Source organism: Nyctereutes procyonoides, unplaced genomic scaffold (genome assembly GCF_905146905.1).
Source record: "Nyctereutes procyonoides isolate TBG_1078 unplaced genomic scaffold, NYPRO_anot_genome, whole genome shotgun sequence".
NCBI lineage: Eukaryota > Metazoa > Chordata > Mammalia > Carnivora > Canidae > Nyctereutes > Nyctereutes procyonoides.
This window is the reverse complement of record NW_026575142.1, coordinates 6,117,728-6,144,468: the sequence shown is the minus strand read 5'-3', so window position 1 is coordinate 6,144,468 and position 26,741 is coordinate 6,117,728. Positions and strand designations below refer to the sequence as shown.

The following is a 26,741-nucleotide window of genomic DNA, read 5'->3' as shown; positions in this document are numbered from 1 at the left end:
AATTACATGCATTGGTGGTTGAAGGATAATAGAACATTTTTGTTTTCAAAAAAAAGAATATATGGATATGGTCAACAATAGCTGCACTGTAAATATGGGGAATTTTAAGGATAATGAATCTTATTCTTCAGATGTATTTAAAACATGGATAGAAACCTCCTAGAACTGTGTTTTTATCCTTTTGGGAACTTTAAAGAGAGCTTGTAGAACAATGGATAAAGAAAGGAAATAATGTGTTTCTTTAATTTCCTCTTCTCCCAAGTGTGACTTGAATTATATTGACAAATGAAGAGAACAATCTTACTGAAGCAAACTTTTAGATCCCATTCAAAGTAGGTTGTTGCTGTTTTTCTTTTAGACTCCTTTCCCTTGAGGTTTGATTCCTATTGGGAACTTTCTTCCTGTAAAAAGAGAACATAAGTGTAAGTTAGAGGACACTCCCTTTCTCTCCCAGTAAACCAGTTCTCAGACAGATGAACTGAATGCCAGCTGCTTTGGGGAAGCTAGGTAGGAGAAAATGTTGCAGACCTGACTCTGTGCAGGAAGCTGGCTAATCCCTCTGAGGCAAAGGTAAGCTCTGACCCTCACCAGGAGCCAGGAGAGGAAATAGTTAAACATAAGGGGAGTCTAATAGATGGCGAGACTGACTCAGGCATTGGAGAGTGAGAGTGACTATTCTTCACATTAAGAAAAATGAATAAAAGGCCAGAGAGTATTTTCAACTAAAAGTCAGTGTGCCTTATAAAAAGATGTTTTATAGACTATTTAAAATGTTCCAGTATGTCTAAAAGTTGTAAAACTCTACTCTTGAGTTTTTCTAATTCTTAATGACCGTCTTAGATACTTCTTGTCTTCTTCTCAGAATGGCTTGCTTTTACTAAATACATGATGGTAACAGTCTAGAGCCGTAGATTTGTAGTATGAAGGATATACGGTTAAACCAAAATGATCCTACTCAGTAAGCAGTTGTTCATCTTTTAGGCATCAAGGAAAATTCCTCATACTTAAATGTTAGAGGAAGGAGACCTCTTAGCTGTATATTGCTGTAAAGGGGTTGCTCTGTGGCTTACTCTACAAAGGAGTTTATACTCAAATAGAGGCATTAACTGGAAGTGTACATAATTTTTTAAGCTACTGAAGTCTTAGTGTTTCTAAATCTGTGTCTACACTGATTGTTTAACTACTATTTCTCCTTATTTTTAGTCATTGAGTTTCAGAATTTTTTTTTGTCTTATTTATTTGCCTGAGTTAAAATAATCTGAAATCATTCAGACACTTGACACATAGTTAAATTCTTCCTTTGGCCTTTCAAATTTGACTGTGTTTTGAAGACAAGCCCTGTGTCTTAGAATAGAATGCAGTAGGGTCTGAACACATGATACATGCGTGCACCATGACTGCTAGTTTGAAGTCCAGTTAACCACTAAATTTTATTTGACATTTATCTAAAAGGCTTAAACTAACTTTTGTTACAAGTATTAACCTGACAGTAGAAAGCAAACCTTGTAAGTAAAACCTGATTTTTTTAATAAATATTTGCAACAAATATAGAATGATAAACTAGCACAGAAAGAGATCTTTGAATTCTTACTCCAGTTTCCTCCTTTTACAGAGGACAAAGCATTTTTCCTCCTCCAACATTTGCTATTACTTGACAGCAGTGGTTCTCTGTCATGTGTCGAGGGATGTAATGTTCCCTTTGGTACCCCTGCCTTACTTGGGGGAGTGCTAAGGGGATGTTAATGTAGGGAGTCCCTAGATGGGAGCAAGGAGAGATCTGTTGTAAACTGTTACCACTTTACTGTTGCAAAATATTTGATCATCCAAAGGACTTGTGAAGTAGGAGTTTGAGTATTTATTTTTCAGTTTGAAAAACTGACATGATTGTCATAGATAAATCTGATAACTGTCTGAAGCCATTTAGGCCAGTAAGTGGCAAGAATAAGACTTGAATTCAGGTCTTTGCACAAACTTGCTACTTATGACTACACCATAGCTCTTGGTAAAGGTCAGACGTGCTGATAGTGTCAGACTTTGGACGAGAACTCAAGTCGTCTGGTACACAGCCCCATGCTACTTTGTGAGAAAAATAATACTTTCATTTGAATTTTTTGAGGTCTCATTAAAAATTAGAATTTCTGAAGCTCCACTTTTGATTTTCTTTCTTTCTTTTTTTTTTTAAACTGTCCATATGTCTTTAAACCTTAAAGGAAGGGTTGAGTTAGAACATTCATGTATTGCTGCTCTATGGAACACAGCACAATAGTGTTGTGCCCAGAAGATATACTTTAGGATAAATGCGGCACATGTTAAAAAAAAAAACAAAAACAAAACACCACCAAAGTAGGTGCCTGCTGTGGTAGCAGGACATTGATTCAAAAAGATACAATTTTAATAAGTATTTTGTTAAAACATTTTTTTTAATGAAATAAATACAAGGTTACCCTAAAGCTATTTTCATACAGTTTTAAATCTCAACGCACTAAGACCCAAGTGATTTTATCATTTTGGTTTAGGGTGGGGTTTTGTAATTCTTGTTATGAAAAGTTTCAGACTTACCCAGAGATCAAAGAAAATTGTATACTGAACACTCATTTTCCATTACTCAATTCAGTTATCAATATTTAGCTGTAGTTAATTTAATGAAAGGCAATCTGTAGCAAATGACAAGCACACCACTGAGGACTTGAAGTCCCAAGTTTTATTTGCTTCATAATTTTCTGTGCTGTACTCCATCTCGAATTTGACTGCTTTCCTTTGCACAACTGTGACCAGCAATAACACATTCTAAGCTATGAAATTTAACTGTTATCACCAGCTTATGTTCTGTGTTCAACAAGTGGTTAATGATTTTACTAAGTGGGAAGAAGAATCTTGATGTTAGTAGCTTTATTAGTAAAATATGATCCTCTCAGCTTTTTTTTTAAAGGGCCCCCTTTTCTTTGAATTAACTACAGAGTTTGTAGTTTTTGTAGTTTTTTGTTTTGTTTTGCCATAGAGTTACATATTGAAAGATAGTATATTAAAAATACATATTCATTAAGGTCATATTATTTTGTGTCTAACTATAAATCTAAGGAATAGAATATATGATTATTCTACATTTAAAAATATGAGAGAGTATAGTTTGGTGTATCATAATGTCCTGCCTAAGCTGAGATTCCTAGAATATAATTAAAGAGGCATTTGGATTTGTGTTATACTTCTTTGGTCTGTTTGATATTTACTTTAACAGAAAACTCTTTGAAGTAGGTAGGCCTGACTAATAATAGAGCTTTTGTTGAATATAAAAAGAAAATGCATTTTGTTTCCTTGCACACATAACAATGGTTTTCCTGTTGAACTTATGTCTGCTTCTTTGAAGAATATATGTATATATATAATTTTTTAGTAATAACAGAGGTTAAAAACGATATAATAATTTATAGGTGATTTTGTTTTTAAAGATTTTATTTATTCATGAGAGAGACACACACAGAGAGAGAGAGAGAGAGAGGCAGAGACACAGACACAGGCAGGAGGAGAAGCAGACTCCATGCAGGGAGCCTGATGTGGGACCCGATGATCCCGAACCCAGGATCACACCCTGGGCCGAAGGCGGTGCTAAACTGCTGAGCCACCCGGGCTGCCCTATAGGTGATGATTTTAAATGACCAGTGTGTTTTGGTTCTCAAAGGATTCATAAACCTTGGATTTGTGGAACTGTGTAGAACAAAGATCCCACAAATCAAAGCAGTTTTTAAATTTCATAATAGTATCTTTAACCTTTGAGATTTTTTTTTCTTGTTTGTCATTCCACTCTTATTCCTATAGAATATTTCTTATTCTTGGGTGGATTCCTACCTCAAAACTACCAGGGTTCTGCCTAAAACCTGTTTTGTTAATTGCTTTCTCATTTGTTCAAGGTTGAAAGCCCTGTTTGGCTAGTTTGCCTACTTCACTAGGATGCTATTTGTTATTTTAAGTACTAATCACTACTGACCTAGTAGTGTTAGGAATTAATGTGTCTCCCTCCTTAAGTGTTTAATCTCAATATAGAGTTAGTTATGTTAGAGTATTTGGGGAATGGGGTGGGTATGGTAAATAAAGAATCTGAAAATTCCTACATTATGCAGTTGTGTAGGTGGGGGGAAATATCGTTAAGAAAGAACTTTTTTGGGTTCAATAACTTCTCTGAATATAGTTTTCAGGAGGATTTATGGTTAAGATCTTTCAACATTTAGTTCTGTGATGAAACATGATTTTCTGTTTACAACTTGCAAGTTATATCTTAAAAACCACTTACATTAGAACAAAGCAGTCTTCATACAAGCGTGGTTCTTGAGACACTCAAAATTTGTGAGATTTTATAAAATTTTGTATTGGGAGCATGAAATGCAATTTTTTAAAGATGCAAGACTTGTAGTTACCTTAACTGTGTGTCAGTCACGATCTGTTGCAAAGTCAGCATTTATCTGGAGATTGGCCTTACACTTTGAATTTTAACATTTACAAAACTTATTCTTTGGGATTTATATTTCGTTTAATACCAACTTTTTTTTAATGGAGTGGTTTAGACACTTAGTCACTTTTCATTGCCTGCTACAAACTTGCAGTCCTATCTTTAACTGGAAAATAGGTCATAAAATTAAGATGTGGGATGCTCTCATGATTTCAAGATAAGATGTTTTGCATTTTTTAAATAAAAAGCTTTAGTACCCTTTTAGTTATGTTGATTGGTTTAATAAATAATTATGAAGCGGTATTCTTCTTTGCCATAGATTTATCAAGTTCTTACTACTTAAAACTTTTTAAGGTTCAGAGTACAGAGGGAGAAGCTCCTCACGTTCCAGCGGCGTACCAGCTGGGTCTTACCAAGTCAAAAAGAGGTGAGTAGACTAATACCTACTAGTTCCCAAGCACCTTACCAAAGTGTCATTAATGGATTTGGGTTTATCTATCAGTATTTGAGCACCTATAACTGTAAAAGAAGGTTAAGTACACAGGTACGCATGTTTCATTATACTTTGGTTATAGAATTTTTTATACCCTCTTGAAGACTTTTGTGTTCATAAAGTAATTTTAGCTTGCGTATCCTGAAATGCAGTTCTTTGTACTCTTAATTACTTTTCAACTCTGCATAAGAGCCAAATGGGAAGTGATAGAGCCACACATTGAGGCCAACTTTTTACATGGTGATGATTGAGATACATACTTGTGGGTTTTTTTTACGATTTTATTTAGGGGGCACCTGGGTGGCTCAGTCAGTAGAGCATTTGCCTTGAGCTCAGCTCTTGATCTCAGGGACCTGGGATCGAGTCCCATGTTTGGCTTCCTGCCCTGCAGGGAGTCTGCTTGTTCCTCTACCCCTGCCTCCCTACTCTGCTGTCTCTCTCTCAAATAAATAAAATTTTTTAAAAAAGATTTTATTTAGTTATTGGGAGTGCATGTGCAAGTGAGGTGAGGAGGGGATGAGGGGGAGAGCGAGAACATTCAGCAGGCTCCATGCCTAGGGCAGAACCTGAGGCAGGGCTCCATCTCAGGACCCCGAGATCATGATCTGAGCTGAAATCAAGAGTCAGGTGCTTAACCAACTGAGCACCCAGGGGCCTCAAAATACACACTTGTCTTATTCACATTTGCTTTTCATTAATTAAACATGGCTCCTAAGTATATACATGCATATGCCTCTAGCAAAGATACCCATCTCTCAGTAATGGTTAAAGCTAGTTAAGTTAAATTCAAACTGTGGATCAAAGGTGAGTGGCTCTAGATAACTCTTCTTTTCTTGAGTTATTAATTACTGACCAAAGAACCTTCGAATCCATTTCTTTCACTTTTAATTTGCAACAAGAAAAGCATGTCTGATGTTTAAAATCCCAAAGCTTTTGAGATTTAGAGAAAAGGAGAGAGGAAGTAAAGATGTTAAAGTGACCACTGAAGGTAGGACGGTTTATTTTTAAAGCTTTACACATGCTGAACCACCCTGGTTTTTTTAAAACAAAGATTCATATGTATGTTCCTAGAATAGGAAATTGCATGTTTGTTCTCTTTTGATCTCTGAAATGACTTCATAAGAGACAATTTGCATATAATTTTTCTTTTATTGCATCGTGGTGCTAAGAAACAACTCCGCTTTCACTACTAGGTCACTATAGTTCTGGTCAGACAGAAAAAGAACTTTCCTGTTTAATTTTCTTCCGCTTTTTAAGTCCATAAATATTTGCGTGTGTTTCTGAGCTATCAGGCAGGGTTCCCAGACATTAAGAAATTTTTCCTTTAGATAGGTTGACATGGGATACATTGGAAAAAGCATCTTACCCTGTGTAAAAAAGGGGCGGGGGATTTAAAACAATGCATAAGAATCTTAAGGTCTTTCAAGAGGAAGTTCCTTGTGGTAGAAAAGACAAAACGTGGTTTGTATTTACATCTGAGTTTCTTCCTCTTACCAATAAGATGTCTCTTATTTCTGGTGGCATTTTTAAAAAAAAATTCTTTTTTTTTAAAGATTTTACCCATCTATTCATGAGAGACCCAGAGAGAGAGAGGCAGAGACACAGGCAGAGGGAGAAGCAGGCTCCATGCGGGGAGCCTGATGTGGAACTTGATCCAGGACCCCAGGATCTTGCCCCGAACCAAAGGCAGACGCTCAATCACTGAGTTACCCAGGTGCCCCATAAGTAAAAATGTTAACATTTTTATGAATAACACTTTTTAAAAATTAACAGTAAAATGGTTTTGTATGTGCATGATAGGGTATTTTCATCATTTTTGAACATAGCCTATCAAATTCTGATAATGTGATACGAAAGTATCTTAGTTAACTATAATTACAGAATTAGAATCACTGGTAAGATATTCATTTTACAGATTTAGTAAAAAATGCATGTAATACATTTATAGAAATACTTTGCACTTTAGTAATAGGACATTTGAAGTTACAGTGATCTTAATCTCATATCCAGTCCTACAATTTAATACTGAAGCCTGCGGGCACCTGAGTGGCTCAGTTGGTTAAAGCATCCATCTCTGGATTTTGGCTCAGGTCACGATCTCTCAGGATGATGAGACTGAGCCTCATATCGGGCTCTGTGCTAGGCGTGGAGTCTGCTTAAGATTCTCTCTCCCTCCCTCTGCTCCTCTCCCCACCCCTTGACCCCTGCTCTCTCTGTCTCTCTTAAAAAACATACTGAAGCCTAGAGAGGTTTAGTGACTCAGCTTTTGTCTACTAACATTCAGTAAACTATATTGAGAGCAAACATTTTCCTTATTATAGAATATGTATAAATTTCCTTTAGTCTCATAGCGTATACAGGTGTTCTGTTTGTTTCTTCATGATATTGGACAAATACAAATTCTAGGTTTTGTTTTGTTCTCACTTTAATGTTTTGCTCTAACTTCCTGGTTTTTTGTTTTTTGTTTTTTTTGTTTTTACTTAAAAAATTTTTTTTTTAAATTTTATTTATTTGAGAGAGGGAGATAAGAGAGCACAGGCAGGGGGAGGCGGTGAGGGAGAGAGAAGCAGGCTGAACAGGGAAACCGAATTGGGGCTCCATCTCAGGACCCCGGAATCATGACCTGAGCCAAAGGCAGACACTTAACTGACTGAGCCCCCCAGGCGCCCCAACTTCCTCATTTTTAATTAGAAATAATGTTATATCACTTCAGCTAGGTCAGAGGTCTAATTGTTTTTAATCCCAGCTTTTTCTGCAGAGAACTATTTTTTTTTTTTTTGCTAAATGCCTGACTAAAGAACATGGTTGTGACTTACACTTTACAGAATACAGTTTTGCTTCTACCCTATTTAGTTCCTGAAGTAACCCTGTGAAAAAGAAGAATTATTCTGTTTTGTGGAGAAGAGAAGTTACTGATTATTGTGATAAAGTAGGAACTTGAACCCAGGCCCCCTTGTTCTTTCCACTGCCCCACACCTGCCCTGAAGCCTGAGTAGTCAGCGATCTGACTGTGTGAACTCAAGGCCACGTATGGAGGTGAACTCAGCAGAGACTGGCCTCCACCGCAGATAAAACAGATCTCAGCAGAGAGGACGTGAGCGGAGCTGGTCACTCTGGCTCCCCCAGGCTCTCCAGCAGTTGCCCTTTGCCCAACCACATAGGCAGTTTCATTTCTAAATCCTTTAAGTGACTGTTTAATTTTATTGTTGCTTTAAGAAGAAAGTTATCATTGATTCATTCAGCAAACATTTTTTATTGTTCTAGGTACTGGGATACAATATAGAATAAATTAGGTTTCTGTTTTCAGGAGACTGATAGTCTAAAAAAAAGACATGCAAACACATAATTATGGTGATAACTGCTCTGATGTAAGATGTTAATCATCTTCTCAGCTGATATGATGCATAATTAGTACCCATGGCTAACAGCTTACTTCAGTTCAGTTTCACAATTGTCCTAGTTTACCTAGAGTCATCAAAGATGTGGATCAATTTCTTTTCTCATTATGCAGTTTTGTTAACTTCAAAAGAATGTTACAGAATTATTCTAAATTTTAATGAGAAGAAATTATGCCATTCTGTGATGCTCTACATTTAGAACCCGAGGCTGCAGTGGGATCTTTTTCAAAATCAAGTTAATTTTAATTGATTTGGGATTTTATTCAAACGTATTATCAGGTTCTGTCATTCAGATCTTGAATGTGGATTTCGTAAACACACTTTATTTAGCCAACTGCTTTTGAAGTTCTGCAGAACCTGACCGTCTCCTGAAACTTCTCCCCTGATAAATGTAAGAGCTGTAAAGTCTTCCTGTACTTAGTGTGGATGGGCGTGCGATCATTCTTGTGCCTCGGTAGCCTTTTTACTTTAAAAAGTGTTTTTTAGGTTATACTAACCAGGAATTAGAGTTTTCAGGTGAAAAACCAGAACAGGGTTTTTATAAGATTAGCAATATTATGTACTGATTGACTATGTTTGCGTTTAATGCAGTTGTTAGGAAATCGTCGTTTCATGACTTACAAATGTTTGCATCATTTGAAATATCAGAAACATTTAAGTACTCTGGCATGCAGATTGGTTAATTGATTGTTATAGTCTTATTTTCTTAGTAGGAAAATAATAGAACTTTTTATACACTGCATGTAAACTTCTAATTTTATCTGCTAAATATCTTTACATATTTAGGTAATGGAAGTAGCTTACCTTGGGATTTCTGTTTTTATTAGTGTGATTCTTTATGTCAGCCAATTGTCTTTCAAAGATAAGACGTTAATTGGATTTACCAAAATATATTAACACTGGAACTTAATTAGCAACTGAATGCAGAGAATTTCTGATGGATCTGATTCCATTTTAGGATGAATTTGAGTAACCTCCTGTGCTTTGAAACCACATTTTGCATAAGTGATGCATATTTTCTAAGAGGGAATCAATCACGGGGATGCCTGGGTGGCTCGGTGGTTGAGCATCTGCCTTTGTCTCAGGTCATGATCCTGGGGGTCCCGGGATCGAGTCCCTCATCAGGGTCCCCACAAGTAGCCTGCTTCTCCCTCTGCCTTTGCCTCTCTCTGTGTGTGTCTCTCATGAATAAACAAATCTTTTAAAAAATAAAAGGTATCAACACAAATATCCGTTAGGAATCATGTATCTGTAATATTTTCTTTTCAGTGAAGTCATATTTAGCAGTTTTGCCTAACTACGTTTCTTTTGGTAGATCACCTGTTACGTACTGCAAGTCAACACTCTGATAGCAGTGGTTTTGCTGAAGATTCGACAGATTGCCTCTCCCTTAATCATCTTCAGGTAAAAATGTTTATTGTAGTAGGTACTGTGATTAACTTCTTCATATTTAGGTGATTTTTCAGTAGCTATATATTTCAAGACTGAATCTTTCTAATCTTTATTTCTCAAATGACAGGATAAAAATGCCAGGATGTGGATACTCTCTAAGCATTTGACTACAAGTTTTAGTTTTCACTAATTATACATCTTTCTCTGACTGGACTTTTAAAAACAAAGAGACTTGTCTTTATTTTTGAGCTTTCAGTAAACACAGGTTATTTTGATCGCTAATCTATTCTCTCTGGTATTTTTCTTATTTTTTCTTATCATTGTTTGCATATTTTACCATAATTGTTTTATTTATTTAGTAACAATAAGTGTGTTTATAGCTTGCTGAATATTATATGACTTTTATGCTAGAGTGTGTCAGGTAAGCCAATAGCAGGCACATCTTTACCCTTACGGAGTTTACAGTCTGTGTGTAGTACGTGGAACCCTTGTATGCACAGGTACAGAAATATCTTGAAAGTGTTTAAAATATTTATAAGCAAATTTTAAAGAAAAGTGTTAGTGTAAGAGAAAAAAACCCAAAACGGCCTTTAGGAATCTAGTCCTTGAGGGGTATACAGACAAGAGAAGGAGACTCAGAACAAATAATCCAGTGGGCAGAACTGGGAGGTGGAGAGCCTTTTTTAAAAGGAAATCTGTGGACATGAGCGTGAAAAGATAAGAATTCAGCTTTTTGGAAAGCGAGTGAGTGAGTCCTGAGGAAGTAAATGAGGCAGAAGCAGGAGTGGAGAGTAAATCGATGATAAGGTAGAGAAGATATGAGTGTTGACTCCTTTTCCAAATAAGGGTAATAGGTCTCTGTGTTTTTCTCATATGGGAATGACTCAGGGAAGTTGTCTGGCTAAGGGAAAGGGCTCTAAGAGGACAGTGGGATTGATGCAGGAAAATCTGGGATGAATTTGTGAAGAGAAACCTAGTCCTGGAGAGGATGTGATCAGACGTACAGTTGGAGGGTTAGCTGTGAAAAAAGGGGTTTCCTCTCAGAACAGAGAGACAGGAATGGTGGGGAGGGGTATGGGAATGTTGAACCTATGGGGAGAGGTGCTGGAGGAGAAAGTTAAACGTTTGTCTGTCTTCTCAGTGATTCAGTGTCCTGTGCTGGAAGGAAAGGAAATGGGTGCTGAAAAGGGGACTGAGGAAAATAGTAAAGGTCTGGAATAATCTCTCTGGGAACGGGGTTGCCGATCAGGGGCAGTTTCGAGCAGTACGAGGGCCCTAACTGAGGCCCTGTACTCCACGGAAGTATACAAGCATCACATCACTTTGGTATTTTTGCTGATGAAACTTCGTATTTGAATTCTCCGTCTTCCCACCTGTTTCCCATTCCCAGGTTCCTGAGTCCTTGCAAGCCATGGGGAGTAGTGCTGACAGCTGTGACAGCGAGACCACCGTCACATCTTTTGGTGAAGAGCTTGTTACACCGACAGCACAAGATCAGCCTTATTTTAATGAATCCGAGGAGGAGTCTCTTAGCCCTCTTGCGAAGGGCAGGGGGAAGGCGGCACCGGCTGCTGCTAAGAGGTCAGACAGCCAGGATTCCCCGCAGCGTGAGCCTGCGGCCAAGTCCACCTGTGGCACAGGCGACCACACTTCTGAAGTCACTGAAGCGGGACAGGGTTTGCCTCTGGCACAGCCAGCGGACCTGCCACGGGAAGCCAGTGCCGAAAGCGATGTGGATAAAAGCAGTGAATGTGAATTTGCCCACTATACCACACACCATATTCTGAAGTCACTGGCTTCGATTGAAGCTGGGCACGGGGCGAAGGGCTCTGAAAATGCAACCGGGCCCCCCTCGTCCGCGGACAGAGTGAACACAGCTTTGCAGCGAGCTCAGATGAAGGTCTGCAGTCTGTCTCATCAAAGAGTGGGGCGTAGCCTGATAAAATCCAAGGATCTGTTGAAGCAGAGGTACTTCTTTGCGAAAGCCGGCTACCCTCTAAGGAGGTCTCAGTCTTTACCAACCACTCTGTTGAGCCCAGTAAGAGTTGTATCCTCTGTCAACGTCCGGCTGTCCCCAGGAAAGGAGACCAGGTGCAGTCCCCCCTCCTTCACCTACAAGTACACACCTGAAGAGGAGCAGGAGTTAGGAAAGGAGGTGGCCGAGCCTGATGGCCAGTCTTTAGTTAAATCCACTATTTTCATCTCCCCGTCATCTGCAAGGAAGGAGGCAGCGTGTCCGAGCGAGCTGACCCGCTTGGAGGAGTGCCGTCCCCGAAGGACTCCGGCCCCCGCGTCCCAGTCCACCTGTTCCCTGCACTCCGTGCGCTCCGAGTGGCCGGAGAGGCCCCTGTGCGAGCACATGCGGACTCTGAGCACTCACAGTGTTCCCAGCGTTTCCGGCGCCGCCTGTAGTGCCTTCGCCGCCCCTTTCGGGTGTCCTCACTCGCATAGACCTGCTGCCTACCCCTACCGGGCGTGCCCCGTGAACCCCCCTTCTGCCGTCGAAATGCAGTTGCGAAGAGTACTGCACGATATTAGAAACTCGCTGCAGAATCTGTCACAGGTACGGGAAGAAGATGCTCTCATTTCTTTTACTGATCCGAGCACCTCTTAACTCCCCGAGAGGCCGGGGCCCATCAGGCACGACCCACCTCAGTTTTCTTAGTTGTCTAAGCATACGTGTCCCTGCCCTCCTCCCACGCTCGTCCCTCCCGTCTCCAGGGGCAGCTGTAGCGGGTCCAGAGCACGCTGACCTCTCGGCTCGGGATCTCCCTCCCTCCTAGAGGAGAGGCTGCTCATGAGGTAGCCTCCCTTCTTTAGCCTCTTCTCCACGGTCTGTTCTTAGGTCGTCCCTGTTATTAAAAAAGTCTTCCCTGTCAGTACTTTCTCTCCTTTTCTCTGCCATTTGACTGTGTTTACCGCCTCTTTCCTCTCTAAGCCTCCCTCCCCCTCGGCTTCTGTGTGGCCGCGCTCTCCTGGTTCTGCTCATAGCTCTCTAAGCTTTCCCCTCCATCTCCTGACTCCTGGTGCTGGTCTCCTGGCACAGGATGAGTCTGCTTCCACTGGGCTCAGAGACTGGAACTACCCCAGGAAAGAAAAAAAAATCAGGTAAAGTGTGCATTTGCCTAAAAATAGTCTATGTGTCTTGTCACGGTTAAAATTAATTGCTCTCAGATACGTTACGTGGGCTGGAAGTAATTCCCAAAAAAGGGTTTGAAAATAACTATAAATTGTCTTTAGGTTTGCATTTTCCATTTCCTTTCTGAATCTCTCCCCAGGCTATTTGTGTTTAGGCAGTTGAGGAAATAAGAGTGGTAGTGTAGTGTAATGATCACAGCATTCAGCTAGGAGTCGGGGTTCAGAATGCGTGTAATAGATCCTTACGATGATATAATAGACAGGAAGCCACTAGGAAAGTAAAAATGAAAGTTGCAAGTTCTCTTAAGAGAGGGAGAGAGATCTATATTTTTTTAATTTATTACTGTTTTTTGTTTTGTTTTGTTTTGTTTTTTTAGAGAGGGAGGGGAGGAGTAGGGCCGAGGGAGAAGGAGAGAGAGAATATTAGGCAGGCTCCACGCGCAGCACAGAGCCTGACACGGGGCTCGATCTCATGACGCTAAGATCACAACCTGAGCTGAGTTCAGGAGTCAGACGCTTAACCGACGGAGCCACCCAGGGTCCCCGAAAGTCGCAGCTTCTTAAGTTATGTAGTAAAGTATATTTTCTTTTAAAGATTGTATTTATTTACTTTTCAGAGAGAGAGAAAGAGAGTGGGAGGGGGCAGAGAGGGAGAAGGAGAGGGCCGGGGAGGGAGGCGGAAAGACTCTCAGGCAGACTGCGGTGAGCACGGAGCCCAAGGTGGGGCTCGATCACGGGACCCTGGATCATGACCTGAGCCTGACACTTGAGCCACCTGGGTGCTGGGCGCCCCAGGGATACCTTCTTTTAAATAGAGATTTTATCCTCATGACAGTTGTCCCCTGATGATTTTTGCCCTAACCAGATGTGGGTATTTCTTCTTCCTCCTTACAAATCGCAGTTTGGTTTCTCTGTGAGCAGGACATCCAGCCTTTCAACCGTAATTACGCGAAACGTGGGGTTTCCGGGGCTCTGTTGCCTACGCCCTAATGGTGCACCTTTCTCTCTAGACCAGCTTGTCCTTCTGCTCTGGATGTGGCCTTCTCCTCCTGGATGTCCCGTCAGTACTCAGCTTATTAGTCTTCTCACTGCCCCCCGGCCCCCGAGAGACAGATACTCTCTCTGGCCTGGTCTCCGCCTGTCCCCCCACTCTCATTCCTTGTGTGTGTGCCAGGGGCCACGCTGCATGCAGGCCCCTAAGCAGGTGTGCGTTCCGTGGCATCTGGTTTTACAGATGCCCCTGTTTCTTGGTCTTTAACCTGGAATGCCCCACCCTGGCCTTTCTTTGCCCAACTGAGTGCTGTTTCCTGCTGAGGCTCAGCTCAGGTGTTACCCACCAGAGCTGGGATCCTTTACTCACCTCCTCTAGGTTTTTGTTTGTTTCCATCAGGTGCTCCCCTTCCACACCCCAACGTTGTAAGTTTTTTCTCACTTCTCTCTCTCTCTCTCTTTTTTTTTTTTTTTTCTTTTCCTTAACACCATCAGAACACGTGGAGGCTGGGAAAGCCTTTTGCCTTCCTTTTGTCTTTTTTTCTTCACCGACTAAAGTAGTGACATGTGGTAGGTGCTTAACTGTCTACAAATAAGTGTGAGGATGGCTTGCTACTCTCTCCGGCAGCTCAGTAATTTCCGGCAACTCAGTAATTCTCAGATAACTCAGTCATCTGAGAATTTGCTATCACTTCTACATTTTTTAGTTTTGTTTCAGTTTTCGACTTTCTTGAGGCAGGAGGGAAGTCGTACAAGACATAGATTTGAATGATACATATTTCTTTTTCCCTCCTTTGTTCCAAATAGACCGACTTACCCCTGAAACCGTTAGGAGTACTAGAGGTGGCAGTGGGGGCTGACTCGGCTCCTGCCCACAGAACGAAGTGGGGTTTTTTTGGTAGCGTTTTGTTTTTGTTTTGCCTCGGAGAAAATTACATAGGCCCTAAATTCCGCCTTTTTTAACACCTTAGATAATTTGGACGTAGCCGCTTTAACATTGATTTGTAATCATACTTTCGCTTTTTTTGAAGTACCCTATGACGAGAGGATCTGATCTTGCTGCTGCTCCATATAGTACCCAGAAATCATCTGTTCTACCTCTATATGAAGTAAGTGCTTATTTAGATCTTTTGTGTGTTACAGAGTAATTTATATGATTTAGAAGTATAATTTTGTCATACTGTATTTTAGAATACTTTTCAGGAGCTCCAGGTAATGAGGCGGAGCCTGAATTTATTTAGAACGCAAATGATGGATTTAGAGTTGGCAATGCTGCGTCAGCAAACCATGGTTTATCATCATATGACCGAGGAGGAAAGGTAAAAGTTCATTTTGTCTTAATGTAACTCAAAATATTCTTCATGCTAAAAAAAGCCTTGCCAACTTTTTTATTTTTAAAGCTTCATTTCATGTCTACTGCTGTGTACTGTTTATTTTGTGAATCACTGTAAATTAGGGCCTAGTGTTTTACTAATTAAGCTGCTTTCAATGTATTAAGGAAGCCAGTGGTTGTAATCTGTTTTTTAGTTCGGAATATTTGGGAGAGAAGGTAGAGGAAGAAAGACTGTCCTACTGGTCACACCTCTGGTTTTCGCTGTTGTGCTAATTTTTAGAACTTGCGATCTCAGTGCCTTCCACTGGCTTGTGAGAGAGTGGTGAATATGAATCTCCAAACTGCTTTTTTCAACCTTGCGCCTGTCATCATACCAATAGGTATGAAGTGGATCAGCTTCAGAGTTTGAGAAATTCGGTGCGAATGGAACTTCAAGACCTGGAACTGCAGCTGGAGGAGCGCCTGCTGGCCCTGGAGGAGCAGTTCCGTGCCGTGCGCATGCCTTCTCCCTTCCGCTCCTCAGCTCTTGTGGTACGGTACCTTGGGGGTTGTCAGCAATTTTCGCTTAGGATTTATTTACAATGTTCCACATAATTTAGGACAAATGCCTTAATTTTAAAACACTTACTCTAATGGCATTGAGGCAAGCAGAATGTTTCAGGAAACTTTCCCACAAATCAGTTGAATGTGCAAGTTGAGATTCATTAGTCTAGTTAGAAATATGCTGAAAAATGTTAATCACATTTTTTAATAAAGAATAAGGAGAAATACAAAATTTAGGGGTTTTAAAGGAAAAATGATAGTGGGTTAATATATGACTTAGATTTTAATCACTGCCTGCAACTAACTGCCAAGAACATAAATCTATATTTCACTCAGTCTTTTGTTCCCTTTTTTGCCTCCAAATAACTATTCCTTTATAATTTTTTTTTCCTTATTCTGGACTCTTCGCCAGTCTTAATGTTTTTTAAGGAATCAAATGAGATCTTTTTTAAAGGCAGACAACAGGTACACAGCCAAGAGAATAAAATACTTTTTCTTTGTTTTGTATCACTTTTCAAACTTCTGTTTCTTTGCAGGAAATGTAAACTTCAGCAGTTGATTATTTTTGCTATTATCTTTGCAGTTGTAAAATACATTGTTTTGACATGTTGAAACGGTCAACTTTTCTATCCTTGATTTTGTTAACAATAAATCTGTGCACGTGTGTACACATATGGAGTAGAATCAGTAGAATAGGAATGTGTATTACACATACGTGTGTGTGTGGTAGGGAATAAGACTGTCATTTATCATTGATGAATGTCTTTTTCCATAAAAGGTCTCAATCCATCATTCTGAGAAATGTGTGTTGGTGACAGCAGAGAATGAGAACATCTTCTGTGTACCTTCAGGCACAATAACATATTTTATAGGATCCCATGACAGTAGATAGTAACCTTTGTGACATAAAAGAATGTTGTAGGGCAATAATTAGCCAATTCATTTTATTATGAAACATTTGCATTTTGAAGAAATATTTTATACATACATACATACATATGTATATATATTGTTCTTATTTTTTCAGGGAATGTGTGGCAGTAGGAGCGCTGATAACTTGTCATGCCCTTCTCCATTGAATGTAATGGAACCAGTAAGCCTCTCTCCTTTCAAATCACTGGGGAAGGGAATGATATGACATTTCATAAACACACAATTTTCCTGGTGTAGATGAAATGTTTTGGTTATTAAATGCAGAATTTGACCTGAGCTAAATTGACTGGAAGTGACTTTGGCACTTCTGAAAGTCTTTTGCCATCTTAGGCCACTAGAAAGCAGTTAATTGCAATGGTGATTTATCTTTATGGTATAAAGTAGGTAATGCATTATAAGAAGTATTTAATTTATGCTCCAGAGGAAGTGTGCCTTCACAGTCTGATTCCAGGTCCTTTCGGTAGTTGGATTTGTAAGATGACTACTTTTTGAACGAAAGTCTGATTTTTTATTATATTTAAAGAAATTGGTTAATTTGAGTGCAAAAGCATATAAGTGGCTATTTTTTTTTCACTAGTTACTAATCCTTAACAAGTAATTTGGACACCCATGCAGTAACAAGTAAAATTTCATCCAACTGTATAGTCTGGTTATGTATTTTATGGCCTTCTCTCACCGTGAATTTGAATTTTCCTACATTTTTGCAGATGAAACTTGGTAGTTCCTAAATGAATGAATTAGAATGTCTTCACAAGCTAAAGATTTTTAAGTGATTTTTGGCAGTAATCACTGCTAGAATTTTAATCTTTTAACTACCAGTCGTAATTTCAAGGGAGAAGAATTGCAGTTTTTCTGATTTCCAGGTCACTGAACTGATGCGGGAACAGTCCTATCTGAAGTCCGAATTGGGCATGGGACTTGGAGAAATGGGATTTGAAATTCCCCCTGGAGAAAGCTCAGAATCGGTTTTCTCCCAAGCGACATCAGAGTCCTCTTCAGTATGTTCTGGTCCCTCCCATGCTAATAGAAGAACTGGAGTACCTTCTGGTGATTTCGTGGGCAAACCTAAGACTCATTTGGTACCAAGCAAGAAAGTATTCCGAGCATCAGTGGCCCTGACACCAACTGCTCCTTCTAGAACGGGCTCTGTGCAGACACCTCCAGATGTGGAAAGCTCTGAGGAAGTTGGAGCAGCTGAAGAAGCCTCGGAATTTGTAGGACCCAAATCTGAAGTGGAAGAAGGGAATGGAAAAGTCCCATTAATGACAGCTGCTGAGGAAATGCATAAAAATGTGGAGCAAGATGAGTTGCAGCAAGTCATACGGGAGGTGAGTAAAATCTATGCTTAATCTATTTGGCAGTATATGTTAGAGGAGGTTTTATTTGAACTTCATAAAGTATCCCTTTGATTTACTGTATTTGCTAATTTTCAGAGAGCTTTCCCATTGACCTCGCTCACGTCTATTAAGATATGTTTTTAATGGCATCTCTGCAAATTTTATACTCCAGTATAAAATAATAAGTATAAAGAATATGCTCTATTTGGCTTAATGGATGATGATATATGGAAGATACATAAGTTGTTCAAAGATACAAATACAGAATGAAAAGAAGGTTTATTCTGAGTGATAGCATTATGTAAACCATAGTTCAAGGTTACCAAAAGGACTGCAAAAAATTAAGAAGACTAGTCAAAGGTCAAAAGTTAATAGAGAAAATTTTAAAACAGCTGTTTTGGACACTAGGATCAGGCACTAAGAAGGAGATATATATATATATAATTTAAAAAGTGAGAGTCCAGATCAAAATATTTGATGGCTTTTAATTTTTTCCCTTTTTCCCCAAATCACACTGTGTCTGGTACAAAATGTAATAGAGTGCACAGGATAAAAATTACACATGTTGAATATATATTTTTCAATCTATTCTTTTAAGAGTAACTCTAGGAAGAACCATAATTATCCATAGTTATTCCCACTGATCCTAAAACCCATGGTGAAAAAGGATCTTTCCATTATTAAAAGCGGCGGGATATCCTATACATCTTAAAAAATAATCATTTCATAAAAGTCTTAATGAGGGGCGCCTGGGTGGCTCAGTTGGTTAATTGTCTGCCATCAGCTCAGGTCATCATCCCGCAGTCCTGGGATCAAGCCCCACATTGGGTTCCCTGTCTGGCGGCAAGTCTGCTTCTCTTTTTGCTCCTTAGAGAATAAAATAAATAAATAAAATCTTTAAAAAGAAAAACAAGAGTCTTAATGAATATGTTGCTCTGTAAGGGATAAAAGAAAACTACATATCAGATGTGAGATCCTGAAGCTTAAAGACTAGTAGGAAGGTAATTAGTAGGACTAATTCAGGAAACAATAAAAAAATTACAGAGAGAAACATGTAGTCTAATGTATTCAAGAATTTAGAAATGGAAAAGGTCAAAATGGGCCAGAGAAATTAGGGTCAGTGGCTCCCTGTTTTAAATCTACATATTTCAAAAAATAAAAAAAATAAAAAAATAAAAAATAATAAATCTACATATTTCCAGTAAATTCAGCAGTGTGAACCTAATGTGTTTTTGGAATTAATGTGTGAGTAACATAGAACGAGTTTGGTTATAGGTCAAGAATGGTGGCAACAGACCAGAATCTTCCCCTCAAATGGACCATTGATCCTCTGGGTCCAGAGATTAGTTTATGTGTATTAATTAGGTGCCATCATTCATAGCTGCATAATAGTAGCTTGAAAAGTACATTAAAAATAAATACAGCCGTTTTACTATGGTATGATATATACACATTCCTACACACTTGTGCTGTGTACATGGGTGCAGTAATAACCACGGAGCTTATGGAGAAAATAGGATGAGAAGCATGACCCAAACTTTAGCAGTGAGCTATTTAAAAGAAGACAGAAACCTAGCAAAAATCGTAGCACAACTTTATACATATTAAATGCTTAAGAAATACGTAAATACTGCAATAAATATGGTACTTGACCTTGAAAAAAAATACCTGAAATTTGCTTGTGGAACTGGGCTTGGGAAGGGTTGCAGCTTGTGAGGTATTGCAAGGTAGCAGAGAGTGAGATGAAATCCAGCAGACAGTTTTAATACCAGAGGTGGGTAGGTGTGGCTCATGACACAGTGAACGGAGCTGGCTGGTAGATAGTGAGTGTCTGTGTATTGTGCTGCGTCCCTGGGTTCTGCTGAACGCAATTATCTGCCTTCACCCAGTGCTTCTTATGGAGGAAGCTGCACACAGACACGAAATTTATATTATACTCAAGTCGTTCTCCTAATATTTCAATCAGATTGAGACAAATTTACATTTTCAAAACCAGCATTGTGGTAGAAGAGACTGCCTGCTTACAATTTTTCATGACATGAATTACCAGCTTAAAGTGTAAAAGGTCTTAATTCTATAAATGGATTTGTTCTACAAAAGTAATTTTTGTAAGTTGATTGTAGACAGTTAATGTTTAGCAAGCGCTGTAAATCCACCTTGCTCAGTTAGATGCAAATGATTATAATCCATTCTTATTTATATGTTTCACATCAAAGATTAATTGTTCCATGAAATTAAGTAATTATTCTTCTCCACATTATATTTATTTATTGAAGAAGTAAGTCTTAAGGTACTTTTTTTCTTCCTCTAGGAATGGGATATTTTTGTTGCCTTTAGCTTGCTTTAATTTGAAAGTTTTCCTTGAAAAGTCAACTTAATTTCGCTTGTTTGGCATAAATATTCCCTGAATGCACACTTAAGACCTCATTTCTAAAGTTGTTAGTAGGTGGCCTGGTAAGTGCTGTGAGTAATTTCCGAGGAATGAAGCATTCCTAGACCGAACATTGATTCTTTGGCTGATAGAACATAGTATATATGTTCTTTGATCCTAGGGAAGTATTTGATCATTTATATGGAACCTCCCTCCCATAAAATGGGAAAGATTTTAAAATTCCAAAGGCATTTAAACTGATATGCAAGGCAAATGTTTGAAGACGTTTTCAAAATTGGTTACTAAACCCATTCATTAGAAACTCCTTAACCAACATTTGGCATAGTTTGGAGGAGGTTGGGCTTAACATTTGCCCTTTTGCTGTTTACAGATGAGGACTTACCAAGCAAAACGTATAGGTGAAACAAGGTGTTGTTAAGAGGAATTTTGATGTACTTAAGAAAATAAACGATTTGAAGCACTTAATAAGTTATTAGATTATTAGATAAGTTAGTCCAATGCCATTTATAATTTTAAAAAGTAATTTGTGTTGATACTGTCTTAGCTCAGTGATAGCGGTGTTCTGTTGAACTTTGTTTACAGAATATGTAAAATCCAGATTAGTCTTGATGCCATTCCTTCCAAATCCATAATCTTTTAATACATATGGTACTGAATTCCTGTTTTTGTTAAAGCTAACATATCAGCTACCAAGAAAACTAAATTAGGCGCTGCCTTTCCAGTTGATTCTGTGCCCCTGACACCATTAACAAAGCCACTCTTCAGGACGGCAGGATTTAAGCTTGGGTTGAACAGTTTTGCAGGTGAAGATTAAGCATGTTTGGCAGACACACGTTCAGGGAAGTTTTCTTACTGCGCTCATGGGTGCGTGAAAACAATGATGTCTGTCGGGTCTTTGTTCTCATCACTTCACCATATGTGAAGTGAAAAAGTATGCTCTCATTATAATGTGTTAATACAGTAGAATTCTTTGGAAGGAGAACTCTGAAAGTCCTTTCAGACAAATGTTTAATACACTCATTCATTCAGTAACAAAGCTTTTGTCAGATTAAAGGTACAGATCGTCTATGTTGTGGTGGGGGAAAATCACACTCCTAGAATTTGCCCAGGTGGTCTGTGGTAGATGTAATCAGTGGCCTGAAACGGTTTAGGATTACTTAAAAAAAAAAAAAAATTAAACGATTACTTAATAGAATAAATGAGCATGTGCCATAGGAGCAAATCAACAGAATTAAACCTCAAAGAATAAACGTAGACCGCTTTTCTCTTGAGGGAGGTCTTCTTTTTTGTTGAATGAAGCTCCTAGGCTTGGTTCATGCCTTTTAGTATCTTCACTACAGTCCTGACCTGCTTCACTTCAGTCCTGACCTGACACTACCTGACCTGCTTCATATTGTACATATGTTTGGGCAGATGTCTGTGGCCCGGCCTTCGGGCCTGCAGTCGGTCTGCTTACGTCGAGTGAGCATCCTTTCCTTAATGTCACTCAAGTCTGTGTTTGGCCTGTACCACTTTTTGGAAATTGTGGCCGTAAGGGCAGTTTCCCATCCATCCCAATGGAGTTTGCTCCTCATCCTTCCCCCCTCCCTATGCAGCATGCAGGACTTGGGAGCTAATTCGTTTGTCCATACATTTAGTCCTTCCATAGATTACTAAAGGCATTTTGTTGTTTTCAGTGTTCGTCTGTCTACCGTTCTTTGTTCTTCTACTTTCCGTGTCAGATGTGGTGTCTCTGTCACTCTCACGCCTTCGCTCCGTATGGCTTCTCTGTCTCTCATTCATTCGGACATCTACAGAGCACGCACTTTATGCCAGGAGACGTTGATGAGTGAGACCCAGTTCTCTCCCTGAGTAGCTCGCCGCACAGCACCCCCCGTCTGACCCCCCCTTGCTGCCCCAGGTCCTTCTCCTCCCTGGTGGGGACCATCTGTGAGCAGCACACCTTCCTGCTCTCCCCCCTCATCCAAGGTGCTCTTGCTCCAGTTTTCTGTCCTCACTGTGACCCCAAGTTGCCCTGAGTTTTCGTTGACCTACTACTTTAAAGTCTGACATTCTCCAAGAACTTTGTACTTTTTCCTCTTGTAGCCCATGCTGGCCTCTCATTTTCTGTTCTTGTGTTTTAGTGAATTAATACATTATTTTTTCCCTCATAATGTTTATGAAGGAATATTCATTTTGTGCCCGCCTAGATTATAGCATCCTCCTTGGTCATGCTTCTTTAACTCCTTATTCCAGTAATATCTGTACCCTCAAAAAAGGCTGGCACACATTTTTGGTTTGTAGAGGATACTTTCTGGCTTCTGTTTTGTTTTTTGAATGATGATGACAAAAGTTAATAAAATTGCCATATTGCATGGAATAACAGCACTGGAAAGATTGTACTACTCATTGTCTTCTGTAAATACAGATTTGCAGAGGTTCTGATTCAACACGTTGTGTTTGTGCTTATAATACATTGTGGCTCAGAGATTCTGGTTTTCATAATATTTGTATCCAACATATATTCAATTAAAAGTAAATCCGAAGTACTATGAAAGTCAGTAACTTCTCATGATGTTTAAAGCTTAGCAATATTGGTAGAAGGAGAGGTTTATATTTAGTTAAATATATTCCAATACAGATGGTTGGTAGCTAAGGAGCATTTGTTTCCATGAGTACTTCCGTATAAATCTATGTATTGTGTACCAGTTTTGCATGACAGGTTAATACAGAGCCATTTTTGGAAAGACTTCAACTGAGATGTGTTCAGGATGTACTTAGGAACATTTTAGGAAATAGATCAGGCTGACAGGAAACTGTGGAAATGTAGAATTCTTAAAAGCTAGTTGAAAGTGTCTCAAGTTCTAATTTGGGAAGACATTATCAGTTTATTCCAGGAAATCCACATTTAAAGCCTTCACAAAGTGCTATTTGGAGGTGATGCTGTATCATTCCAGAGAGAAAGGCACGGACAGGTGTGGGTAATGTCTGGGCATCTGGAAGAGAGAATCTGGATGGAATTATCATCGCCCTTACGTCCATTGACCTTTTCCACCAATAAGATGAGATTGTATATCCTTGTCTGAAGAAAAATTTTCAGAGAGATAACAAACCTCTACCATACAACTAAAGAAGAATTTATTTCTTTGTGGTTGTTCAGAGGATGTTTTTCATGGTTTAAAATAAATTGTACTAAATTATTTCTTCTTTCCACTTAAAGCGTGCAAGTTAGGTTCAAACGATATATAACTTTCACATACTTGGTCTTCAGTTGTTATAAACAGGCAATAGACTGATACGTTAGTTTGCCACTCATGAGTTTTCTTAAATAATGAGAACACAAAGTATACTGTTGATTACCATTCCAAAATAGACCTTAATAAAAACATAAAAGTGAATCTAACATTTAATCAGTTCTACGTTACTTTGTGTCATGAAGCAAATGAAGTTTTTTAGTCCATAAAATAACATTTTTAATGTTCTCAACTTAAGAATTGTGATGTTATTTTATAATGGAGTTATTGGAGTTAATGCCGGACCACACACCGACCTGGGTTTGAGGACAGATGGACAGGATTCCTCACTACCTCTCTGTATTTCATGAGGGTTTACATGACAGTTTCTCTCTGGTTTGGCTGATTACAGGAATTAAATGCTCTTTGTATTTTTCCAAAAACAGAAAAAGTAGATTATAGTCATTTGTTAAATTCTTATTTTTCTCTTTTTCTATTCTAGATTAAGGAGTCTATTGTTGGCGAAATCAGACGGGAAATTGTAAGTGGACTTTTGGCAGCAGTATCTTCAAGTAAAGCATCTAATTCTAAGCAAGACAGTCATTAAATGGGATTTCTAGGTAAATTTTTCTGAAATTTTTAAAAAAAAATTTCGGAATTTTTTTGCTTAGCTAAATAAGTACTTAGTTTTGAATGCTTTGCCTTCTTAGTTCCCAGGACTGTTTCTCTGGCTAATTTTTAATTTTAAAATGTATATTATAGGTAGTACTGCAGTGTGAAATACTCATTCAGCCCCATTGGAAGTGCAAGCAAGTAAATTGCATAATATCCACCTCCAGGGGACTATCGATAGTGTGTTATTTTACTGAAGTTACATTATAGTAAAAAACATACTGGAATTGAAGAAATCAGAACTTTCAAACTTGAGCATTATTTTGGTACCATTCGCTATAATGGTATTTCAAATGTGTGATTTATGGACCAAGATTTTGAGACTTAATCACAAATTCTTATCTTTCTTAATTTTTTGTCTTTTAAAGAAAAGTATCCCATAGGCCCATATCTAATCATATCATAATTTATAAAGAAGGATGCTATTTATATATATATATATATATACACACACACATACATATATACACACGCACGCATATTTATATACATATATTTAGAAAATATTGTCATCCTTTTAAAGAATCTTTTAATACTGATATTTGAAAGATGTTTAAAGCTCATTTCTCTTTCTTTTTTAAGGTTGGTATGGATCTTATTGGCTATGCGGTGTTGGAGTTACCAATGACATACACTGGTGGAGGTGTTATTTGTGCTTCAGAAGATACTTGCTGCTGAGCTGGGCTACTGTATACCGTGTACAATGTTTATTTCTTCTATGCATATCTTTTTTAAAAACATACATAGAAACTTAGGCACTTTGCTGACTGTATTTCTTTTCTAAACTACCAAAACTGTAGCCATTTGAAAAGCCTAATATTTATTTGTATGTCAATATTTTCCAATTCATTCCCTACATAGAATTAATTTTAAAACTTGAAAACTTCCAGACTTAACCAACTTATAAATAACATATTTCTTCAGACTAGCTTCTTAAAACACTGACCTCTATGAGGTATTTACTGTGCAATAACTGATTTCATTTTTTGAGAGCTTGAAGCAACCAATGATTTTCCCTCCACTGCTGTTAATTAGTGTCACTTCCAAGAAGAAAAATTGTTCTGTTGTAAAAATTGCTCTTAATTCTTGAGGAGGTTTACTAATAGCAGTAGGATAGAATTGTATGAGGTTACCTACAACTACTTAATGTTCTTACACTGTAAGCATTGTTACTTTACCAAGATAAATGTAATTTTATTATAGCTTATATAGTATTTTTCTTTTGGAAACATGCCTTACATTAAACACTATACTTTTTGCATTGTCCAGACTTCTTATATTATAAGGAGATGTTTCTTCTTCTGTCTTTTAGACTGAATAGTAGAGTATTGCCAAAATAATGGGACCTCTGACTTGAATGGATAGAAATGAATAAGCTGGTTTTGGTTTTCAAAATGGAAGTAATCTAGATTTGTTCTCCTCATAATAAATGGTTTTAAATCAGTTTTAACTAGTGAGAACTGTTTGTTTGCAGGGGGGAAGAAAAGGAAGGTGGTTTCCTGTTGGTTTGTATGTATTAAATGTGTAAAGTAACAACCAAATTTATTAGAATTATTCCTTTAGCATTTATGATTTTCAACTCTTATTATATTTCTTTGTGTGAAATTTTAATCAAAAGTGGTTGAGATGTTCTTTGAAAGAACATCTAAAAGGTTTATAAATGTTTGAATTATCACACAAAGGCTGATTTCTAAAAATAAAACAATAAAGTATTTATTTTGCCTAACATCTTTTTAATAGTTTCTTTTCTCTAACTACAACGTGAAGAATTTAGATTAGATTTGATGAGTAACAAATAAGGTCCGAAGGAATTGGATATAACCTAATAGGTCGATATTCTCTTTTCCTCAAGATGCTCCTATGGTGCTTTGCAAAATACACTTAAGACGAGACCACCCTGGAGAAACAGCTTACTGATGCCTCTTGGTCTCCTCTAGTTCTGTGGTCCTAATGATTACCATCTGAAGCCAAATAAAACTTCCCTTTAAAATGTACTGTTAAGCTCCAAAGAACAGATTAAAGTGTTATTTTATTCTCTGGACAAATTATTCAATTTAGTTGATTCTAGTATCAGTAATGAGATATATAAACCAGGCGCCCAGTACTGAAAGTAATACAGGCATCAGTGATTTGAACTGTTCAGCTTCATAGCCACTTAAAGTTCATTTCTGACAATTAAGATACCCAGAGTTTGAGAATCAAAATTAGAGACGTAACAGTTGCAGTAACAGACTGAGCCAATGGGCAAATTATTCTTATAGTATGTGAATGAAATAAAATGAACTTTACTATTAGAGTTTCGTCCTTCTCTCCATTTTAAACCTTTGTGTTTAAAAGCCACCGAGCCGGCTGCTGCTATGTAGAAATGAATGAGAGGCCTACAAACCAGATGGAAGAACAAGGCATCGTTTTTTTTTTTTTTTTTTTTTTTTTTTTTCCCCGGCCCCCGCGGCCAAGGCATCGTTTT

At 38.3% G+C, this 26,741-nt stretch overlaps 1 protein-coding gene across 4 annotated transcripts in view; it reads left to right on the top strand.

Annotated features, from left to right (window-relative positions):
* ITPRID2 (ITPR interacting domain containing 2) overlaps window positions 1–26,000 on the top strand; it is a 38,352-nt gene extending 12,352 nt beyond the window's left edge. The window contains exons 9-18 of one of the 4 annotated variants that reach the window (XM_055307859.1): window positions 4,796–4,868; window positions 9,648–9,736; window positions 11,115–12,287; window positions 14,884–14,961; window positions 15,044–15,171; window positions 15,566–15,716; window positions 16,756–16,809; window positions 17,525–17,989; window positions 24,105–24,222; window positions 24,857–26,000. In XM_055307859.1, coding sequence (XP_055163834.1) covers window positions 4,796–4,868; window positions 9,648–9,736; window positions 11,115–12,287; window positions 14,884–14,961; window positions 15,044–15,171; window positions 15,566–15,716; window positions 16,756–16,809; window positions 17,525–17,989; window positions 24,105–24,209 — 2,316 coding nt within the window. In that variant the 3' untranslated portion in view covers window positions 24,210–24,222; window positions 24,857–26,000. Of the gene's footprint in view, window positions 1–4,795; window positions 4,869–9,647; window positions 9,737–11,114; window positions 12,288–14,883; window positions 14,962–15,043; window positions 15,172–15,565; window positions 15,717–16,755; window positions 16,822–17,524; window positions 17,990–24,104; window positions 24,223–24,856 lie in introns of all 4 variants that reach the window. The other 3 variants (XM_055307858.1, XM_055307861.1, XM_055307860.1) reach the window with 3 other exon arrangements.
* The last annotated feature ends 741 nt before the right edge of the window (window positions 26,001–26,741 follow it).